The sequence below is a fragment of the Lactuca saligna genome, chromosome 5 (assembly GCF_052625555.1).
Source record: "Lactuca saligna cultivar CGN05327 chromosome 5, ASM5262555v1, whole genome shotgun sequence".
NCBI classification, from domain to species: domain Eukaryota; kingdom Viridiplantae; phylum Streptophyta; class Magnoliopsida; order Asterales; family Asteraceae; genus Lactuca; species Lactuca saligna.
The window spans coordinates 244668640-244685774 of record NC_136421.1 but is presented as its reverse complement, the minus strand read 5'-3'; the positions used below and the strand labels follow the sequence as shown (position 1 = coordinate 244685774).

The 17135-nt window shown below is 35.0% G+C and overlaps 2 protein-coding genes across 2 annotated transcripts; one reads left to right on the top strand and one right to left on the bottom strand.

The window, feature by feature from the left end:
• Positions 1–10668: 10668 nt before the first annotated feature.
• On the top strand, positions 10669–12118 carry LOC145047190 (cysteine protease RD19A-like). Its single transcript, XM_078995421.1, has 3 exons — positions 10669–11151; positions 11239–11358; positions 11467–12118. Exons 1-3 carry the CDS (start codon positions 10693–10695, stop codon positions 11983–11985), a joined length of 1098 nt encoding a protein of 365 aa, XP_078851547.1. The 5' UTR covers positions 10669–10692; the 3' UTR covers positions 11986–12118.
• Positions 11999–16703, bottom strand: LOC145047191 (V-type proton ATPase subunit a3-like). The gene is made up of 16 exons (XM_078995422.1): positions 16409–16703; positions 15691–15735; positions 15418–15540; positions 15248–15355; positions 15067–15177; positions 14569–14988; positions 14390–14497; positions 14144–14292; positions 13886–14039; positions 13613–13773; positions 13322–13528; positions 13054–13237; positions 12898–12981; positions 12607–12803; positions 12410–12469; positions 11999–12325 (listed from the first exon to the last, which is right to left on the bottom strand). The coding sequence occupies exons 1-16, from the start codon at positions 16556–16558 to the stop codon at positions 12115–12117; spliced, it is 2472 nt and encodes an 823-aa protein (XP_078851548.1). The 5' UTR covers positions 16559–16703; the 3' UTR covers positions 11999–12114.
• Positions 16704–17135: the final 432 nt, after the last annotated feature.

The window sequence follows — 17135 nt, the reverse complement described above, 5'->3', positions numbered from 1 at the left end:
ACCAACATCTCGAAAAAAAAATAGATACAGAAAACTACTCAATAACAATCGGTTGCTATAACGAAACAAATTACATTTCAACCTTATTTGATTAACACCATACCTTAACAAAAAAAAAAGACGTTATTAAGTTACATAAAAACATGTAAATTAAAGTAAGAACACAGAAAATAAAACCTGTTGTATTTGAATTTAAGTGGATAAATGGGTATAGAAATTGTGTAACATAAAATACCCGGAAATTTTAATAGGTAAACCTTAAGAATGGAAGTTGTATTGGACAAACAAAACTGTTAAAATTATAGTTAACATTTTGATTAGTGTTTGAAACATGGAGACTCGGTTATGGGGTATGGAAAAATGAATAAGAGATGTCTCTTGAAATCTTGGATATCTTTTCCCATTAGATGACAAATAAGCTACTTGTTTCATTCTTTTCAATAATTTTTTTAAAACCAATTAATTGAAAAAAAGGTTTGTATTAATTCAAAGTTTCTAACATATATCATGCATTTTTTGTAATGTTAAAACCATATTTTGAGTTATTATGAGTTTTAAATCTAGTTCTAATTTTCCTAAATTTGTATTTTCTAGAAAGCTTTTTTATTTAAAGTTTGAATTTTTTTTTTCAAAACATGGATTTCGTTATTTAACTAAAAGTAAATCAAGTTACAGTAAATCAAAGACATCAAAAGATTAAAAAACAACTCGGAATGAGTTTATCCCAAGACTAATAATACATACAATTTACACCCTTGTTCTAGTGGTACAACATGGACATCTAATTAAATGGACTATGACAACCCTATTATGTATATACCAAAAAGTAGACCTTCCATCGTTGTTGGTTTATAGGAAACCAAATATGGATTTTCCGGTTGAGTTAGCATTCAAGGCATCTCAAAACTTACATAGACATAAAACCTACGGTACATGAAAATAAACACATATTATATCAATGTTATCCATAAATACAAACCTAAAACCTCTACACACTGACAACAAAAATTACTGTCAAACATATAACCGCTTTGAAATATTCAAAACTGGGATTGCAACATAAATATTATGTTGCAATAAATATTATGATCATAGTTACTTTAGAGGGGAATTCTAATAACATAAATAATAAAGTTCCTAAAAGATGTTTAACCTGAATAACTTGGTGCTTTGTAGAATCTTTCCATATGCTAATCAAGTTATAATTATTAAATAAAGGAAATTTTTAAATAACATAATCACTACTTCAACAAATGCATGAGCTTGAAAAAAAAACCCATAATTTAAGAACCAAAAAGAGTAACACTGAGAGAAAGTCTTTAGTAGCAAAATATGGAAACTCGTTTTCCTGCTAAATGCTACCGGAAATTTCAAAACCTTTCAACAATGATGAATGAAACTGCAAATCAAATACCCTTCTAATAATTGGAGAAGAGCCTGCAACAGAAAACAAAAACTGAACATGTTTATTGAAGAATAAGAATCAATAAAGTATTAAAATAGAAACCAAATATATAGATGAACAAACCAAACTAAGCTTGAGAAAAATGAAATAGCAAATTTACAATGATATAAATGAGATAATCTTTGATGAAGGGGTTGAAGGTGAAGCAAAATTTGAAGTCGTCGTGCTATGAGAACACCATCTAGACATTTTTTTTTCATTGCCCTTGCATAGTGTTTTTATATTAATAAAAATCAATTTTTATAGTTTTAGGATCATATTGCCCCTGCACATTGTTTTATATAATAATAAAAAAAATCATTTTTTATAGTTTTAGGATCATATTGCCCCTGCACACTGTTTTTATAATAAAAAAAATAAATTTTTACGGTTTTAGGATCATATTGTCCCTGCTTTAAATGTGATTCATATTTCATAAAACAAAAAAACAAAAAATAGATACAAGTTTCACAAATTGATCTTAATTCTATAAATTATTTGTGAAAGTTGATGGATATACCTCTCCTGCTCTAACCGTGATGACATGAGGTGTAAAACCAAAACAAGGTGCACCTATCAATCATATAACATAACAAAATACAAATTAATATATTCAAAAGCATCCCAATTTAATACAAGTACCAATAATTGATTTAAACCGAGAAAATAGCTCTTGAAGAAAATTTATAGTTTCAACCCTGTGTTAAGAATATAAACCACTTAAGATAGATGTCCCTTTTCATCTTTTCTTCCAAAAACATCTTGATCACTACAATAAAAAAATTATAATTTATCAAGAACTTAAGCATCATAAAATTATTAAAAACATTGATTTCCCTGTTCTTAAACATCATAACTTATCAAGAACGTAAAAATACACAACAAATTAAGGCCTAAGGGATGTGCTTTCATTTCATGGAGAATAGTTGGATGCAATGCATGAATTAAAAAAAAGGGGCAAATAAATCTAGGTTGAATAAAAGGTCAATATTAGAAAAAAGAAAGAATGGTAAAAAAATTCATCTCCCTATTCTTTACATTACAGGTTGGTATTATTTATAGCTTGACTGCCAAATTACTACTTGTTCTTAATGGAAAAATACAAATTTTTTACATCTTCAAAGCTGAATTCAATCACCTTTTTTTTATGGAAATCATCATCTCTTTGTTTGGAGATTCTTATGTGATTAAAGTAGCAACTTTCTATGAACTTTGTGTGTTTGTTGAAGCTTCTATTGCAAGATTGATGTCCCATGTCTGCAAATCAAAAAAGATACCCATGTCTAAATATTATGAGTGGTCTGTTCACATACCTTTGTGGTGGTGCTGAGAAAAAAAATCATATTTTGAATCAAAGTGTTGAGATTGAAGAATGAATGATACTTACAAACAAACAAACAAACAATTAAAGAGAGAGAAAGAGATGATCACACTTATTAGAATATTTACCTCCTTCTTTGAGAAATATTTCTTCAAATACCTATGAATCTGTTTTTCGTGAGATAGATTCCTCTTGCGTCTTGATCAATTTCTCAGTACATATCCAAGTACACATCCATCAGGTACATAGAAGGGCGAAGGAAGCCACAACTCAAACCCTAAATCAACGATTAAGAGATAAAATAAGAAAAATTGGAGGGTTAAACTTTAAGGTGCATAAGGGATAGTACTGGAGAGAAGGGAGCAGGTGGTGGTTGTTTAATGGCGGTGAATGTTGTGGTGTCTTCTGTGAATGATGGTGTGATTTCAAAATCTGCTAAATGGGTGATGTTGAAAATCGAACATTTCTTCGGGTGGTGCTGAAAATCGAAGATGACAGTCATTGGTATCTAAATTTCAATCCTGGTCCATGAAATAAACACACACAAACACATACAAAATTAGAGACATATAGTGGTGAATGAAGCCCTAAATAATATCGCACAACCTTAAATCGTTAAAGAAAACTCGATAATCAACTTGAAATTGTGAAGAAAAATAATGAAATCATGAATTTATGAAGAAAAAACTTACCTAGCTTGCAGGATATACGACGGATGAGGCAAATGTTGATACAGGAACCATATATAGAATAGGAGGGACATGGATTAGGGCTCTTATCAGAGAGTTCGAGAGAAGAGATGGCGAAGGTTTCTTCCATAAGCAATACCTATTAATCAACTGAGATCAGATATGATATATAGAGAGACGGAAGAGAGCCATTAGAGAGACGGAAGAAATTAAAGTGAGCAATTAGAGAGACATAATAGATTTGGAAGAAACGATGATTGATGGTTTTAGATGAAATTAGGGTTTTCTACGTTTAGATATAGGGAGAATGTTACAATCAAATGAGCATGTATAGACGTTTTTATTGTGCTTAACAGGATTGTACATGATGTTATAATATGTATACCTCTTAATTTTCAAGAAATGGGCAATATCCTTAATAATATAGTAAAGATATATATAATGCAATAAAACCTATAAGAAACATTGTGTGCATTTATGTTGGTTTCTTCTTTTGTAACAAACAGTTTTATTTTATGCTCTCATAGATATACATGTATTGCTTCAAGGTCCAAGTAATGACAAAGTTTCATCGGAAGGTCCAACTATCTTTGGTTACCACTTACCATTATGTTGTTTGTTTTGTATTTATTTATTTATTTATTTATTTTAAGGATGTTTTGATAATGAATTTATTCTAGATAAAGTTATGTGAATAGCTCGGGTGGGTTCATTTGTGAAAATATGCTAGTTTATGAATAATTGTTATTCCGCTCACGTCAATCTCCTTGTTCATGTTCAATTTGAAATGTTCATTCAAATTTTTTAGTTTTTGTATAAATTTTAATTTATGAACATGTATAACATGTGTTGCATAAATAGCTTTCAGGTTTATAATAATATGTTCACTTAAGAACTTTGACTAATTTCCATCTTTTTGCACAATACAAGTTTCTAGACATTTATTTTTATCTGATCATAAATTCATACATAATATTTATCCTTGTCTTATCGTAACATTCCTATATGTTCAGTTATGAACATTAATAAATGTTCAAATATTTCTTGATGTTGATATATGAACATTAATGAATCTTCATATATTTCCTAATGTTCGTATATGAACATTAAGTCAATAACATAATCAACCTAAATATCATAATCAACCTCTTTCTCCAACATATGAAATCTATCCCTCATGAAATTCATTATGTAATTTGAGATAAAATTCTTCATTATACAATCTATAAGGATTTGATCTCAATGATATTTCATGTAAATCAGATACAATATATACACGTACAGATATAACAGCTAGCCCTATAACAAAGGAATTTAAATAATACAAATACAATCTTATCTAAACTTAAATTTTATCGCTAATACTCCCCGTCAATCGGAACGGTGGAGGTCCAACACGAAGCTTGGTGCGAAAACGTTCAAAGATTGGTCGCGGAAGACTTTTAGTGAAGATGTCGGCTAGCTGCAAGTGAGTGGGAATAAATTGTGTATCGAGTTTACCAGGCCACTAATTCATGAATAAAGTGATAATCGATATCAATATGTTTGGCGCGTTTGTGGGAGACAGGATTTTGGCTCAAGAAAAGCGCACTTTTGTTGTCACAAAGAAGTGTAGGAACCGATGGTGGCAAAGCATGCAACATGCGAAGAAGGTGAGTAACCCAAATGATTTCTGAAGTGGTGTTTGACATAGCCCTATACTCGGATTCAGTGCTAGATCTGGAGACAGTGGGTTGCTTTTCGGCACTCCAAGACACTAAATTCCTGCCAAGAAAAATGGATTAACCATAGGTAGATCGTCGTGTCTCAATGCACCGTGCCCAATCAGCATCCGAATATCCAATCACGGAGGAGGAATGAGGCCGATGAAAGTGCAACCCGTAGGAAATGGTACCTTTAACATAGCGCAAGATCCGTTTTACAGCCTGAAAGTGAGCATTAGTTGGAGATTGTAGAAACCGACTCACTTGATTTACTGCAAAAGATAAGTCAGGCCTGGTAATAGTTAAGTATTGAAGGGCTCCAACTAGTGAACGATAGAGCGTGGGATCCGAGAATAGAGTGTCGGTTGTGACCAAGTAGTCGGTAGTGGACAATGGTGTAGTGACGGGTTTGGCCTCGAGTAAGCCTGCTCAAGTAAGAATATCATGCGCATATTTGGCTTGGGTTAGGAAAAGACCATCATCCGTATATGTAACCTCAAGACCAAGAAAATAATTTAAGTGACCCAGATCTTTAGTTGCAAATTCATTGTTTAAGCGTGCAATGAAAGTGCTAATGAGAGATGGGTTGTTACTAGTTAGGATGATGTCGTCAACATAGACAAGTAGATAAAGCAAAGTAGCGTCTCTGTGAAAGATGAATAATGAGGTATCGGCTCTACTACAACTGAACCCAAGACTGAGAAGGAAGGTGCTAAGGAGTTGAAACCATGCACGGGGTGCCTGTTTGAGGCTATAAAGAGCCTTGCGGAGACGACACACATGTAAGGGAAACTTTTCATCTATATACCCGGGAGGCTGCTCCATGAACACCGTATCTGAGAGTTGACCATTCAAGAATACATTTTTGACATCAAGTTGGTGAAGAGGCCACTTTTGCATGACAGCAAGAGAAAGGATAATTCGAACAGTGGAAGCCTTGACCACCGGACTAATGGTGTCTGAATAGTCAATGTCGGGTACTTGAGTGAAGCCTTGAGCAACGAGGCGTGCTTTGTACCTGTCAATGGTGCCATCAGAATGAAACTTGGTACGAAAAATCCATTTGGAGCCAACAATGTTGGTGTTGTGAGGACGAGGAACGAGCTCCCATGTTCCATTAGAATGTAACGCAGCCATTTCTTCTTCCATAGCCATTAACCATTGTGGATTCTTGGTCGCGGACTTGAATCCTTTAGGAACTGAGGTAGTAAGTAAGGCTTGAAAGAGAGTTGTTGTGCCAAGAGATGCAAAATCTGCTCTATATTTTGGTTTAATAATACCAGACTTGCCCCGAGTAATCATAGGATGAGTGGCTGGTGGGGGTGAGGGTGGTGGTGACAGAGAAGGTGTAACCGGTGGTGTGACTGGCGGCGTAACCGGAGGTATGACAGTAGGGGACTGTTGCGGCGTCTCAGGTGGTGAAGTGGGAACCTCCGGCGGTGGCTGAGCAGTGGAATCGGCTGAGATAGGAGCGGACATAGAGCAGGAGCTATAAGGCTCCGGATCTGTAGCAGAAAGCACATCGGCAGGAGGCTGGGGAGATGCGGATGTGGCTGCTGAAGTTGAGAGTGATAGCAGTCCTTCATCAAAGGTTGAGATGAAAAGTTTATCTAGATCCGATGCAACTGTGGAGCATAAAAAAGGAAAAAATATGTTCGTCAAATTGAGCATGGCGAGTAGTGTAAATTCGATTTGTTGTAGGATCGAGACAACGATACCCTTTGTAGGCGGAATTATAACCAATGAAAATGCACGGTGCACTTCTAGGATCCAATTTGTGTGGTGAGTAGTCGTGTAAATAGGGAAACACACGACAACCGAAAATTTTAAAAATGTCATAGTTTGGCATCGTGCGATATAAGAACTGAAATGGACTTTGATTGTTGAGGAGCTTGGTTGGAAGACGATTGATGATGAAAACCACGGATGTAAATGCATCAACCCAAAGAGAACCCGGGGTGTGTGCATGAAATAACATGGCAAGACCGGTTTCTATGATGTGGCGGTGTTTACGTTCGACTCTACCGTTTTGTTGCGGGGTATAAGGACAAGACAGCCGTTGATGTATTCCGTTTTTGGCAAAAATATCTTTGACACGATGATTAAGAAACTCTGTGCCCCCGTCGGTTTGGAAGTTTTTAACTTTGCAAGAAAATTGCGTTTGCACATATGTGAGAAAAGTGTCAAGGATTTGGGCAAAGTCAGATTTTTTCTTTAACGGATAGAACCAAGTGAACCTGGAAAAATCATCAATAAAAACTGCATAATAGAGATATCCATTTGTAGATTCAATGGGGGCAGGACCCCATAAGTCACAATGAACAAGATCAAGCACATGTAATGAACGTTTCAAGTTATCATCAAACGGTAATCTTTTACTTTTAGCAAGTTGGCAAGGTGAGCAAAGGCCCGGTTTAGGGGAAATAGTAGTAAGAGATAAAGAACCCAATTTTTCCAATAACATAACAATGTCAAAAGCTACATGTCCTAATCTACTATGCCAAATTTCAAAGGAAGCACTAGTCCTCTTATTTTTTAATGCAGCTAAAAACACCTTATTTCCTTGCTCAAGAATGTAAAGCCCCTCTTCACATCTACCTCTTGCTATTATATCCTTGATGCTTCCATTCTGAATAGCAAAATATGTATTAGAAAATAAGATATCTACCGGAGAATCATGAGTTAACTTGCTAATGGAAAGCAAATTCTTGGTAATATGAGGCACCACTAGCACATCTAAAAGAGTAAGGTTATGGGAAATGTGAGATGTACCAATACCAGAGATGTTTAATAAATTACCATTGCCAACAGCAACATGATCGTTTCATGTGTAGGAGGAGGAAGTGTCCAAATTTGAGGCTGAATTTGTCATGTGTCGAAGCCCCAGAGTCTACATACCAATCAGAATTTGTGTTGCACTTTGACTGAAATTCATGAGCCAAATTAGCATCAATTGTTCCTCCTTTTTCATATGACGAGAGGTATGGACAAGAAGACACATAGTGTCTGTTAGTCCTACACAATTGGCAGTGAGGAGGGCGGCGGCCACCACGCCCTCTGCCACCTCCACCTCTGGAAGTTTTGTCACCACGTCCTCTAGAGTTGTAGTTGGTGGGATTGCGAGGAGCTGCAATAGTATTGGCTGTAAAAGCAACCGGAGTAGTGGCAACATTACTGTGAATTGAAGCCATGAAAATTCTGTGGCTCTCTGCATAGGATAACAGGTTGCGGAAGGAGGGGGTAGGCTTGACAGCCCGCTGGGATGTGGAGAAAGTCTCGAACCCAGACCCAAGTCCACAAAGGAACCAGTGGGCCTTATCAGTCTCTTCAACTAGATGACCCATAACAGACAATTGATCGCAAACTCCCTTGAATTTTCGGCCAAACTCTGATACGGAGGAGGATCCTTTCTGCATTTGCCTAAGTGAATCTCGCAGAGTTTGAACCCTCTCCATGGAATCGTGACTATAAGCTCGCTCCAAAGCTTGCCAAATTGCGTGTGAAGTAGAAAGATTTAGCGTCTCTGCCATGGCCTCCTCAGAGAGGGAGGATTGGATAATCAAAAGAGTCTGTTGATCTGCATCAATCCAAGATTGATGGGTGGGATTTACGGCAGATTTACCATCGGTTTGAATGGTAGCAGGTGGGCATGGATTTGTACCATCGACATGCTGAAGAAGACGCTGATAGGATAAAAGGGGTTTGATTTGATTCTTCCAAATTAGATAATTGGAAGAGGTAAGCTTTATTGTGGGCAGATGCAAAATTGGGGCAAGGGGAAGCTCTGAGGAAGACGACGCCATAGAGGGAGGAAGGCGACGAGCAAGATTTGAGGTAAGATTAGGTTTTTTACGCAACCCGCTCTGATACCATATAAGGATTTGATCTCAGTGATATTTCATGTAAATCAGATACAATATATACACGTACAGATATAACAGCCAGCCCTATAACAAAGGAATTTAAATAATACAAATACAATCTTATCTAAACTTAAATTTTATCGCTAATACAATCAAACTATTACATACCTATATAAACACCATTTTAATTGGAAGACATGTTCACTAAACCATTGGCACATTCAAAGTTGCTACCACTTATGTCCAAAATGATCTTTACAACTATATTTGCACGTTCATCTTGATGTGGACCTGTTGGGGTTATCGTTATTGAAAATAAATAAATAATAAAAAACTTTGTTTAAAAGTTAGTTATGTTAGTTTGTTTGATAGTTAGAGAATGTTAAAGTTAGTTGGAGAGTGTTGCATGATAGCTTTAGTAGCGTACCTTTAGCTTTGTATAAAGTCTATATTTGTTTTCATCAACGCAAGATGATCATTTCATCTTCTTCTTCACAAAGTTAATATATACATATTTAGCATTTTGAAAAGTATCGTCCTCTTCCGTGTATATTTACTTAATATGTTCCTCCCACATTTAATAAATTTAAGTTCCCTAATTTCACTAACTAAGAATTTTAAACATCTAACATATCTATAAATAGAGTTTGAACTCTATACCTAAACATGTTTTAATCATCTTTTCAAGTTCAGTAGCAATGAAAAAAAAAGAACAAGTTCAGTAGCATTGGGAAAAAAATCTAGTAGGAGTTAGATGTTTTAGAAGTTTATATATATATATATATATATATATATATATATATATATATATATATATATATATATATATATATATATATATATATATATATATATCCCTTTTAAATTTGAATGCAATTGCAATCTTGTGGTTTTGGCTTGAGACTTAAGCGTGGTGAATGTATCAACTAAATTGTTCCCCTAAAGCAACCTAATAAAGACTTCTACGCTTCAAAATGCATTAAACTGTACTCAATATGACTTTAGTTTATATCAAACAAATGAAGAGGTTCTCATTTTAAATATCATTAAAAAAAATAGCAATAGTGTATAAGAATCGACTGTTAGTTTGGTTTCTTTAGGTTTTTTGTTTTTTTCAATTTCTTTAGTTTAAAAAAAAATTAACAGAACAATGTAAGAAGACATACGGATTAAAAGTACATTTTGATCGACTATGTTTAAACTATTGTTTTTATGTAATTAGAAAATATAAAATACTTCTTTTGTTATCTTTACTTTGTATGATATATAGAAGTCATCATAGTTATGGCCAATCGACCATTACGTGCGACACTCTAACTGAAAATGTTTGTATTTAAGGATATTCTTTTCATCTCACGCCATCAATACTTTCTTTTAATGGCTCATAAAATTGTTTAAAAGAAAAAGTAAATTACAAATTTACATTTTTTTTTGTTTAGATAGAGATTAAAATCCTAACAGAAATATAGAACGAGAAGAAATTCGCGCAACTACTACCAATCAAACTCTGCCACGTGTCATGTTCTCACTGGGACCACTTCCCCGTTCGCTTCCAAGCAACCGCCGTTCTCATCACGTCGATGGCGAAGGCTTCCTACATTGTTGCTAATGCTATACATCCCGCCTATATATACAAATACCACATTGTAGCTACATATATATTACTTCTCTCATGGATCGTCGATTCTCACTCCTCCTTGCTTTTTCTCTTTTGATCGCCGGCGTCGCTGCCACCTCTTTCGCCGCCGATGAATCCGGAGGCGATATATTCATCCGTCAGGTGGTGGAGGATGAAGATCACCAGTTAAATGCCGATGAAGACCACTTCGGTGCCTTCAAGCGCAAGTTTATGAAATCCTACGCATCCCAGGAGGAGCACGACTACAGGTTATCAGTTTTTAAGTCTAACCTGCGCCGTGCTCAGCGCCACCAGAAGCTTGATCCCTCGGCTGTCCACGGAGTTACTCAGTTCTCTGACATGACGCCAGAGGAGTTCAGTAAACATCTCGGATTAAGATCTCGTCTCAAGTTCCCCGCCGATGCCAGCGAGGCTCCGATCCTTCCGACCGATAATCTTCCAGACGATTTCGATTGGCGAGATCATGGTGCCGTTACTGGTGTAAAGAATCAGGTGCTTAATTTTTTTCCGTAAATTCATCTAAATATCTGATATGGAAGTTGGATTTGACGTCGTTTTTTGAATGATGATGGTAATTAGGGTTCATGTGGATCATGCTGGTCGTTTAGTACAACCGGAGCTTTAGAAGGAGCAAATTTCCTTGCGACAGGGAAGCTAGAGAGCCTTAGCGAGCAGCAACTCGTTGACTGTGATCATGAGGTTTGATTGATATAATATTGAATTCGTTTAGATTTCATTCAATTCTCCATTTATTGGTTTTTAGATTCATCGTAAAAACTTAATCTCGTTAATTCTATATACATGCAGTGTGATCCAGAAGAAAAAGGATCATGCGACGCAGGCTGCAATGGAGGTCTGATGAACAGCGCATTCGAGTACACTCTAAAAGCCGGTGGACTCATGAGAGAGAAGGACTACCCTTACACAGCCAAAGACCATGGAACCTGCAAATTCGACAAAACCAAAGTCGTAGCATCCGTGAGCAACTTCAGCGTGGTCTCACTTGACGAAAACCAGATCGCTGCTAATCTGGTCAAACATGGTCCTCTTGCAGTTGCTATCAATGCAGTGTATATGCAAACGTATATCGGGGGAGTGTCATGCCCCTTTGTTTGCTCGAAGAGGTTAGACCATGGTGTGTTATTAGTCGGGTATGGTGCTTCTGGTTATGCTCCCATCAGATTGAAGGAGAAACCATACTGGATTATCAAGAACTCATGGGGTGAGAATTGGGGTGAAAACGGGTATTACAAGATCTGCAAGGGTCACAATGTTTGTGGTGTCGATTCCATGGTCTCCACTGTTGCTGCAATCCATCGTCACTAGTTTGAATAGTGTCTGATATGAATCAATATTTTATTAATGTTAAACAGTCAACATGTAAATATACGAATTATTACAATATTTCATGTACTTTTATATTTTTTCGAAATTGAAAAGAGTGATATGATTGATTTAAGTTGATTCATCCTCGTTACTGAGTAATTGAAAGGAGAAGGGACGAAATTGATGTCCGTTTCCTCCGTAAAACTTGTTTTGGAATTCCACCCAGTGAAGTCTTAATGCGTGTAGGAAAGCACTTAGGGTTTCCATTACTAGCAACACTCCTACAGTTGCAAAAATGAATACAACGATGCCTATGATGAGGATGACAACGTTGTCATACCTGAAAATAAATTGAATTGAAAAACTAACAACCATAATTATATATGGCGACCTTTAAATAGAATCAACTTAATTAATTAATTACCCCCATGCAAGTAGAAGAACCTTCTCGTAGAATACAGCTGACAATTCCAAATGTGCCAAACTGAGAAACAAAGAGAACGTTGCAATAATTAAAACAGTATCAAGATTGTTACATGATGATGTATACATTATACAAACATTCAAACAAACTGTGTAGTGACTATAAATTTCCATTTCATCTTACTTATTTGTTGATACCTGAGTGCCCATAAACGAAGGTATGAAGCTGTATTTGATACAGCCCCAAGAACAAATTCTATTGTATGGATGAGTTGATGAACAAATACTTCACTGAACTCGAATTCATGATCACCCTCTGAATCAACATTAGCCTCTCCATGCAAAGAGTCGTCTATGTCTTCCAGTAGTTCATACTCATCTATATCTCCATGTCTCTACAACACAATTAAAAAAAAAATCAAAAAAGATCCAATAATGTATGCTTTGTAGTTTTTATTAGCTTTGATTCGTAGTATACATATTACATACCAGGTTATGTTGTGATTTCAGAATGAAAGGCTTAGGGAACAGCATCCATGGGACTGCAATTAGTGAAAGTAGTAGCAGCCCAATCTGATTTGTATCAAAAATAAAGAAAACATTATTCTCGAATTAAGACAAGAATTAAAAATTAAAAATTAGAACCTGAATTGTCTTCTGGTTATTAAAAAGCTGGTTTTCACCAAGATCATCAGTGGGGCTTAGGAACATGTATATCATTATATGGTATAAATCAGCTTTTGAACCAGTGTACCACTTTGCGATTATAAGAAGGGAAAGGTATCCAAACAGACCATTCAAAAAAATCATTTGTGGAATAAATTGGAACCTGGAAATTAAATTGCATAAACTTTATAAATTAATCAAATATTCTATTTGCAAGATGTTATGTAAACAATTAAATTAAACTTACCATATATTCAAGCTATTTCTAAAATACAAGGCATTGACAAAGCTCAAAATAATCCCAAGGTTCATTTGTGCTACCCCAATCAGAATCGACATTTTCATCTTCAACGAGTTGAGAAATGGCAACTCACTACGAGTCCCATGCCATACAGGGTCCACACCAAATGGGTAAGTATCACGCACCTTTATCAACCCTATAGTTGTAGCATCTCTGCATCAAACCAGACTAAATTTTATTTTATTATTTTTAAATAAAAAAAAATACAGAAATTGTGTTATGAAAACTGAAAAGCACCTGCAGGAATCATCCCTGCAGGCATAAGCTGAAGGACCAAATAACTCAAAAGGAACCGAGAAAAACTCGTTGTATATCAATCCTGTGTAGATGGAGAAAAGTGACATCAGCAATATGACATAACGCCCACCAAATGTCATCTCCACAATGTCTCCAAGCTTCTGTAACATTTAAAAAAAAAAATTATTATATATTGTAAAACTACATACATACATAAACAAACAAACAAATGAATTAATTAATTAATTAATCTTACTATAGTTAATTAGCTACCTGACCATAAAATTTCTTCTCCTTTGATATTAAATATAAAGTTGCTAGAAGGAGGCATATACCATGACCCCAATCACCAAACATTACAGCAAACAGAAATGGGAATGTGACAACAGTGTATACTCCAGGGTTTGCTTCTTGGTACCTAGCCACCCTGTTTTTTTTTTTTTTTTTTACATTTTTTTTAGAGATGGAAATATTAAATAAACAAAAAAAAAAGTGTGATGATATTAAATTATTAATATTGTGAATTTGTACCCATATGCATCAACAATCGTCTGAAAGGACTGTGTAAATTTATTTGTTCGGAAAAAAGTTGGAGGTAACTTTTTTGTGTGCAAAACACGGAATATGGAGCCAACTTGTGAGCTTGAGTCAATTGCTGCCTTACGCAGTGCATGTCGGATCTGAAAATTTATATTTCCATAAGGTTTAACAAAATATTAGAGAAATCAATAAAAGTAATAAAAATCCAAGAAATATGGAATGTAAGTCAGAACAGACCCTTTTAGTTGCATATACAGGGCTCCACCCTTCAGCCACAAGACACTTTTTTGTCACATCAATACTCAGCATGTTTAAAATGTGATAAATAGCTTTCTCCTTCCTTACCTTGTCATTTCAAAAGAAAGAAATTTTAAAAGCATGTTTAACAACTGAGTTAATAATAATAACAACAATACCACTTGATTCCAATGTTCGTGTTGTTCTCCAATTTTTTGTAACAAAGTGCCTTGGTGCAAAAGTCCAGCGTGTATTGTCATCTTTAGCTCAGATATCCTTCCAGATACCTCTTTTAATATCTGTGATTGTTTCGCAAGATCTTCTGCAAAAGGGTAACGATTTGCTCCAAAAGCATCACTTATTTTAACAACTTTGCTCTTCACTCTTTCTCCACAAAAGAAAACAGCAAAAACATTTTTCTGAACCTTCTGTCCAGAAGTAGGATCAACCACAGGTTCTTCAAGAGGAGCCTGTCTTAAAAACACATTACCCCTTGTAGCACGAAATAAAATCCTCTCAAAAGCCATAGCCTTTTCTTTAGGCACAAGCCCAGTTAGAAACCCTAATTTCACTTGTTTGCTTAGGTCGTTTTCTGATTCCTACATATATACATCAAAAGGTAGGTAGGTCATCGTAAAAAATAATAATGTTAGTAAAAATAATAATGTATTAATTACATCATCCTTCAATAGAGGAATTGTCAAAGATTCAGGAGGTAGCTTATTTGAGGAAAACTCTCTTTGCTTAGCTGTAGCACTGCTTTGTGCAGCTTTGAAAAATTCTCCAGCCTGAAGAACAGATTAAGTTTCTTGTTAATTTGAAGCCATGAAAATAGAGTTAAAATAATTAGGTGTATACCTTTATTAGAACTAGCTTATATTCTGTAAGCTCGTTATAACTACGCTGCAACTTTTCATTATTTGTGTTGATTTCAATCAGCTCTGCTTCGAGTTCTCCAAGTCTCAACTAAAAAGATATTATAAAGGATAAAAGGTATTATATGAATGCAGATAAAATTACATATTTACCTCTACATCATCCAGATGAATATCAGCTAATATATTAGGTTTTAATGACCATGTGGTACCCGCCTTTGACATTTGATCTTTGAAGAACCGAAGCTTTCGTGCCATTTCTCCACATCTTTTGATCTTCATAACAGAAGCAAAATGAAGCAATAATCAATACAATATAAGAACACACTAAAAGTCAACTTCCAGAAGTCAATTTTATCTCTTATTTGGGAATCAAAAAGTAACAATAACTTGCGTTTGAAAGCTTGAAGCAGAAGAAAGTTTCACCTGGCTTGCATATGTTCTCTGGAAAGGACTTTTGTCTGCATTCAGCTGTAGATACCAATAAAGTTAAAAATTATAGGAAAGAACAGAGTATAGAAGATATATATACATGTAAAGGATCTGTTCATATGAGCAAAATTTTCCACTTAACCTATCAGGAACTTATAAGAACAGACTAAAATGTTTTGTTAGCAAAAGTATGAATAGCACAGCTCCTAATTTAAACTTCTTAGTTCTGAACAGTTTATAAAACCTTAATAGCCTTTTGTAGATAACTAATTATACTCAATTTTGTATGATTGGAAAGCTAATTACTAGCACATAAACGCTAACAACTTGATAACAATTAGAATATGAAGAGAGAATGCAATAACTAATTACAGAACTTAAATAGAAGTTATATCGTAACCAGATTATCCTATGAGCTCCTGATTAGCAAGAAACTCTGAATATGTCTGAATTTCTAAAAACCATAAACATCCGGTTGGATGAAAACCTCTGTGGTGCTCAATTGACTTAATGGCAACTTTCAGGTTATTCACTCAAAAGTCCTCGAACAAGCAAAAGCTTAATTTCAGTAAATCACCTTCGGAATTACTATCATTTTCAACCTAATGCACCAAAATACGCTACGATGATAATATACATTGTGATTAAGATAACTATCTATAATAATTCATTATCAGAGAGAGAGAGAGAGGAGAGAGAGATGGATACAGACATCTTTGAATTGAATGAGGCCGATATCTCCGAGGTAAGAGATTGTCAAGTGAACGGACTCAATAGGAATGATGAGTTGTACCAAATGCATGGGCTCTGAACGGAACAGATCCATCGGTGGAAACCATCCACCTCCACCGTCCTCCGCCATCTGTGGCGCTTGATTCCGCCTTTTTTAATTGCTTTTCTCGTCAGATTTCTCGATCGATCAGTGTCTGTTTCGCGCTCGCTAATTGTGTTGCCGCCACACTGTGATCACGTCTCAGCGTTGAGCATTGTCATTGGTTTGGTTATGGTTCTGGGCTCTGGCATTTGAATTCTAGTTACCGAACATCGTTGATCAACACGTTTGGGCACAAAACAATTTTACGATAAACCCCCTAAACTTATGATCAAAGATATGGAAGTACCCTTGTACATAGAAAATCGAAAACCTTTATAAATAAATGACAAAATTGAAAATTTGGTCCCTAGAATTTTGGTCCACCAACATATGAGTAAATTACATTCTATGTTTTGGTTAAATTCTTTTTATTCAGTTCAACCTTTCAAAATTTATCATTGTGAGTTAAAAGAAGTGCACTGTTCCAATAAAAAATTTAAAAATATATATAAATTATAAAATTATAAATAAAAAAATAAAATATAAGCAGCAAAATATAAAAAAATTAAACAATTATATATATATATATATATATATATATATATATAATTGTTTAATTTTTTTA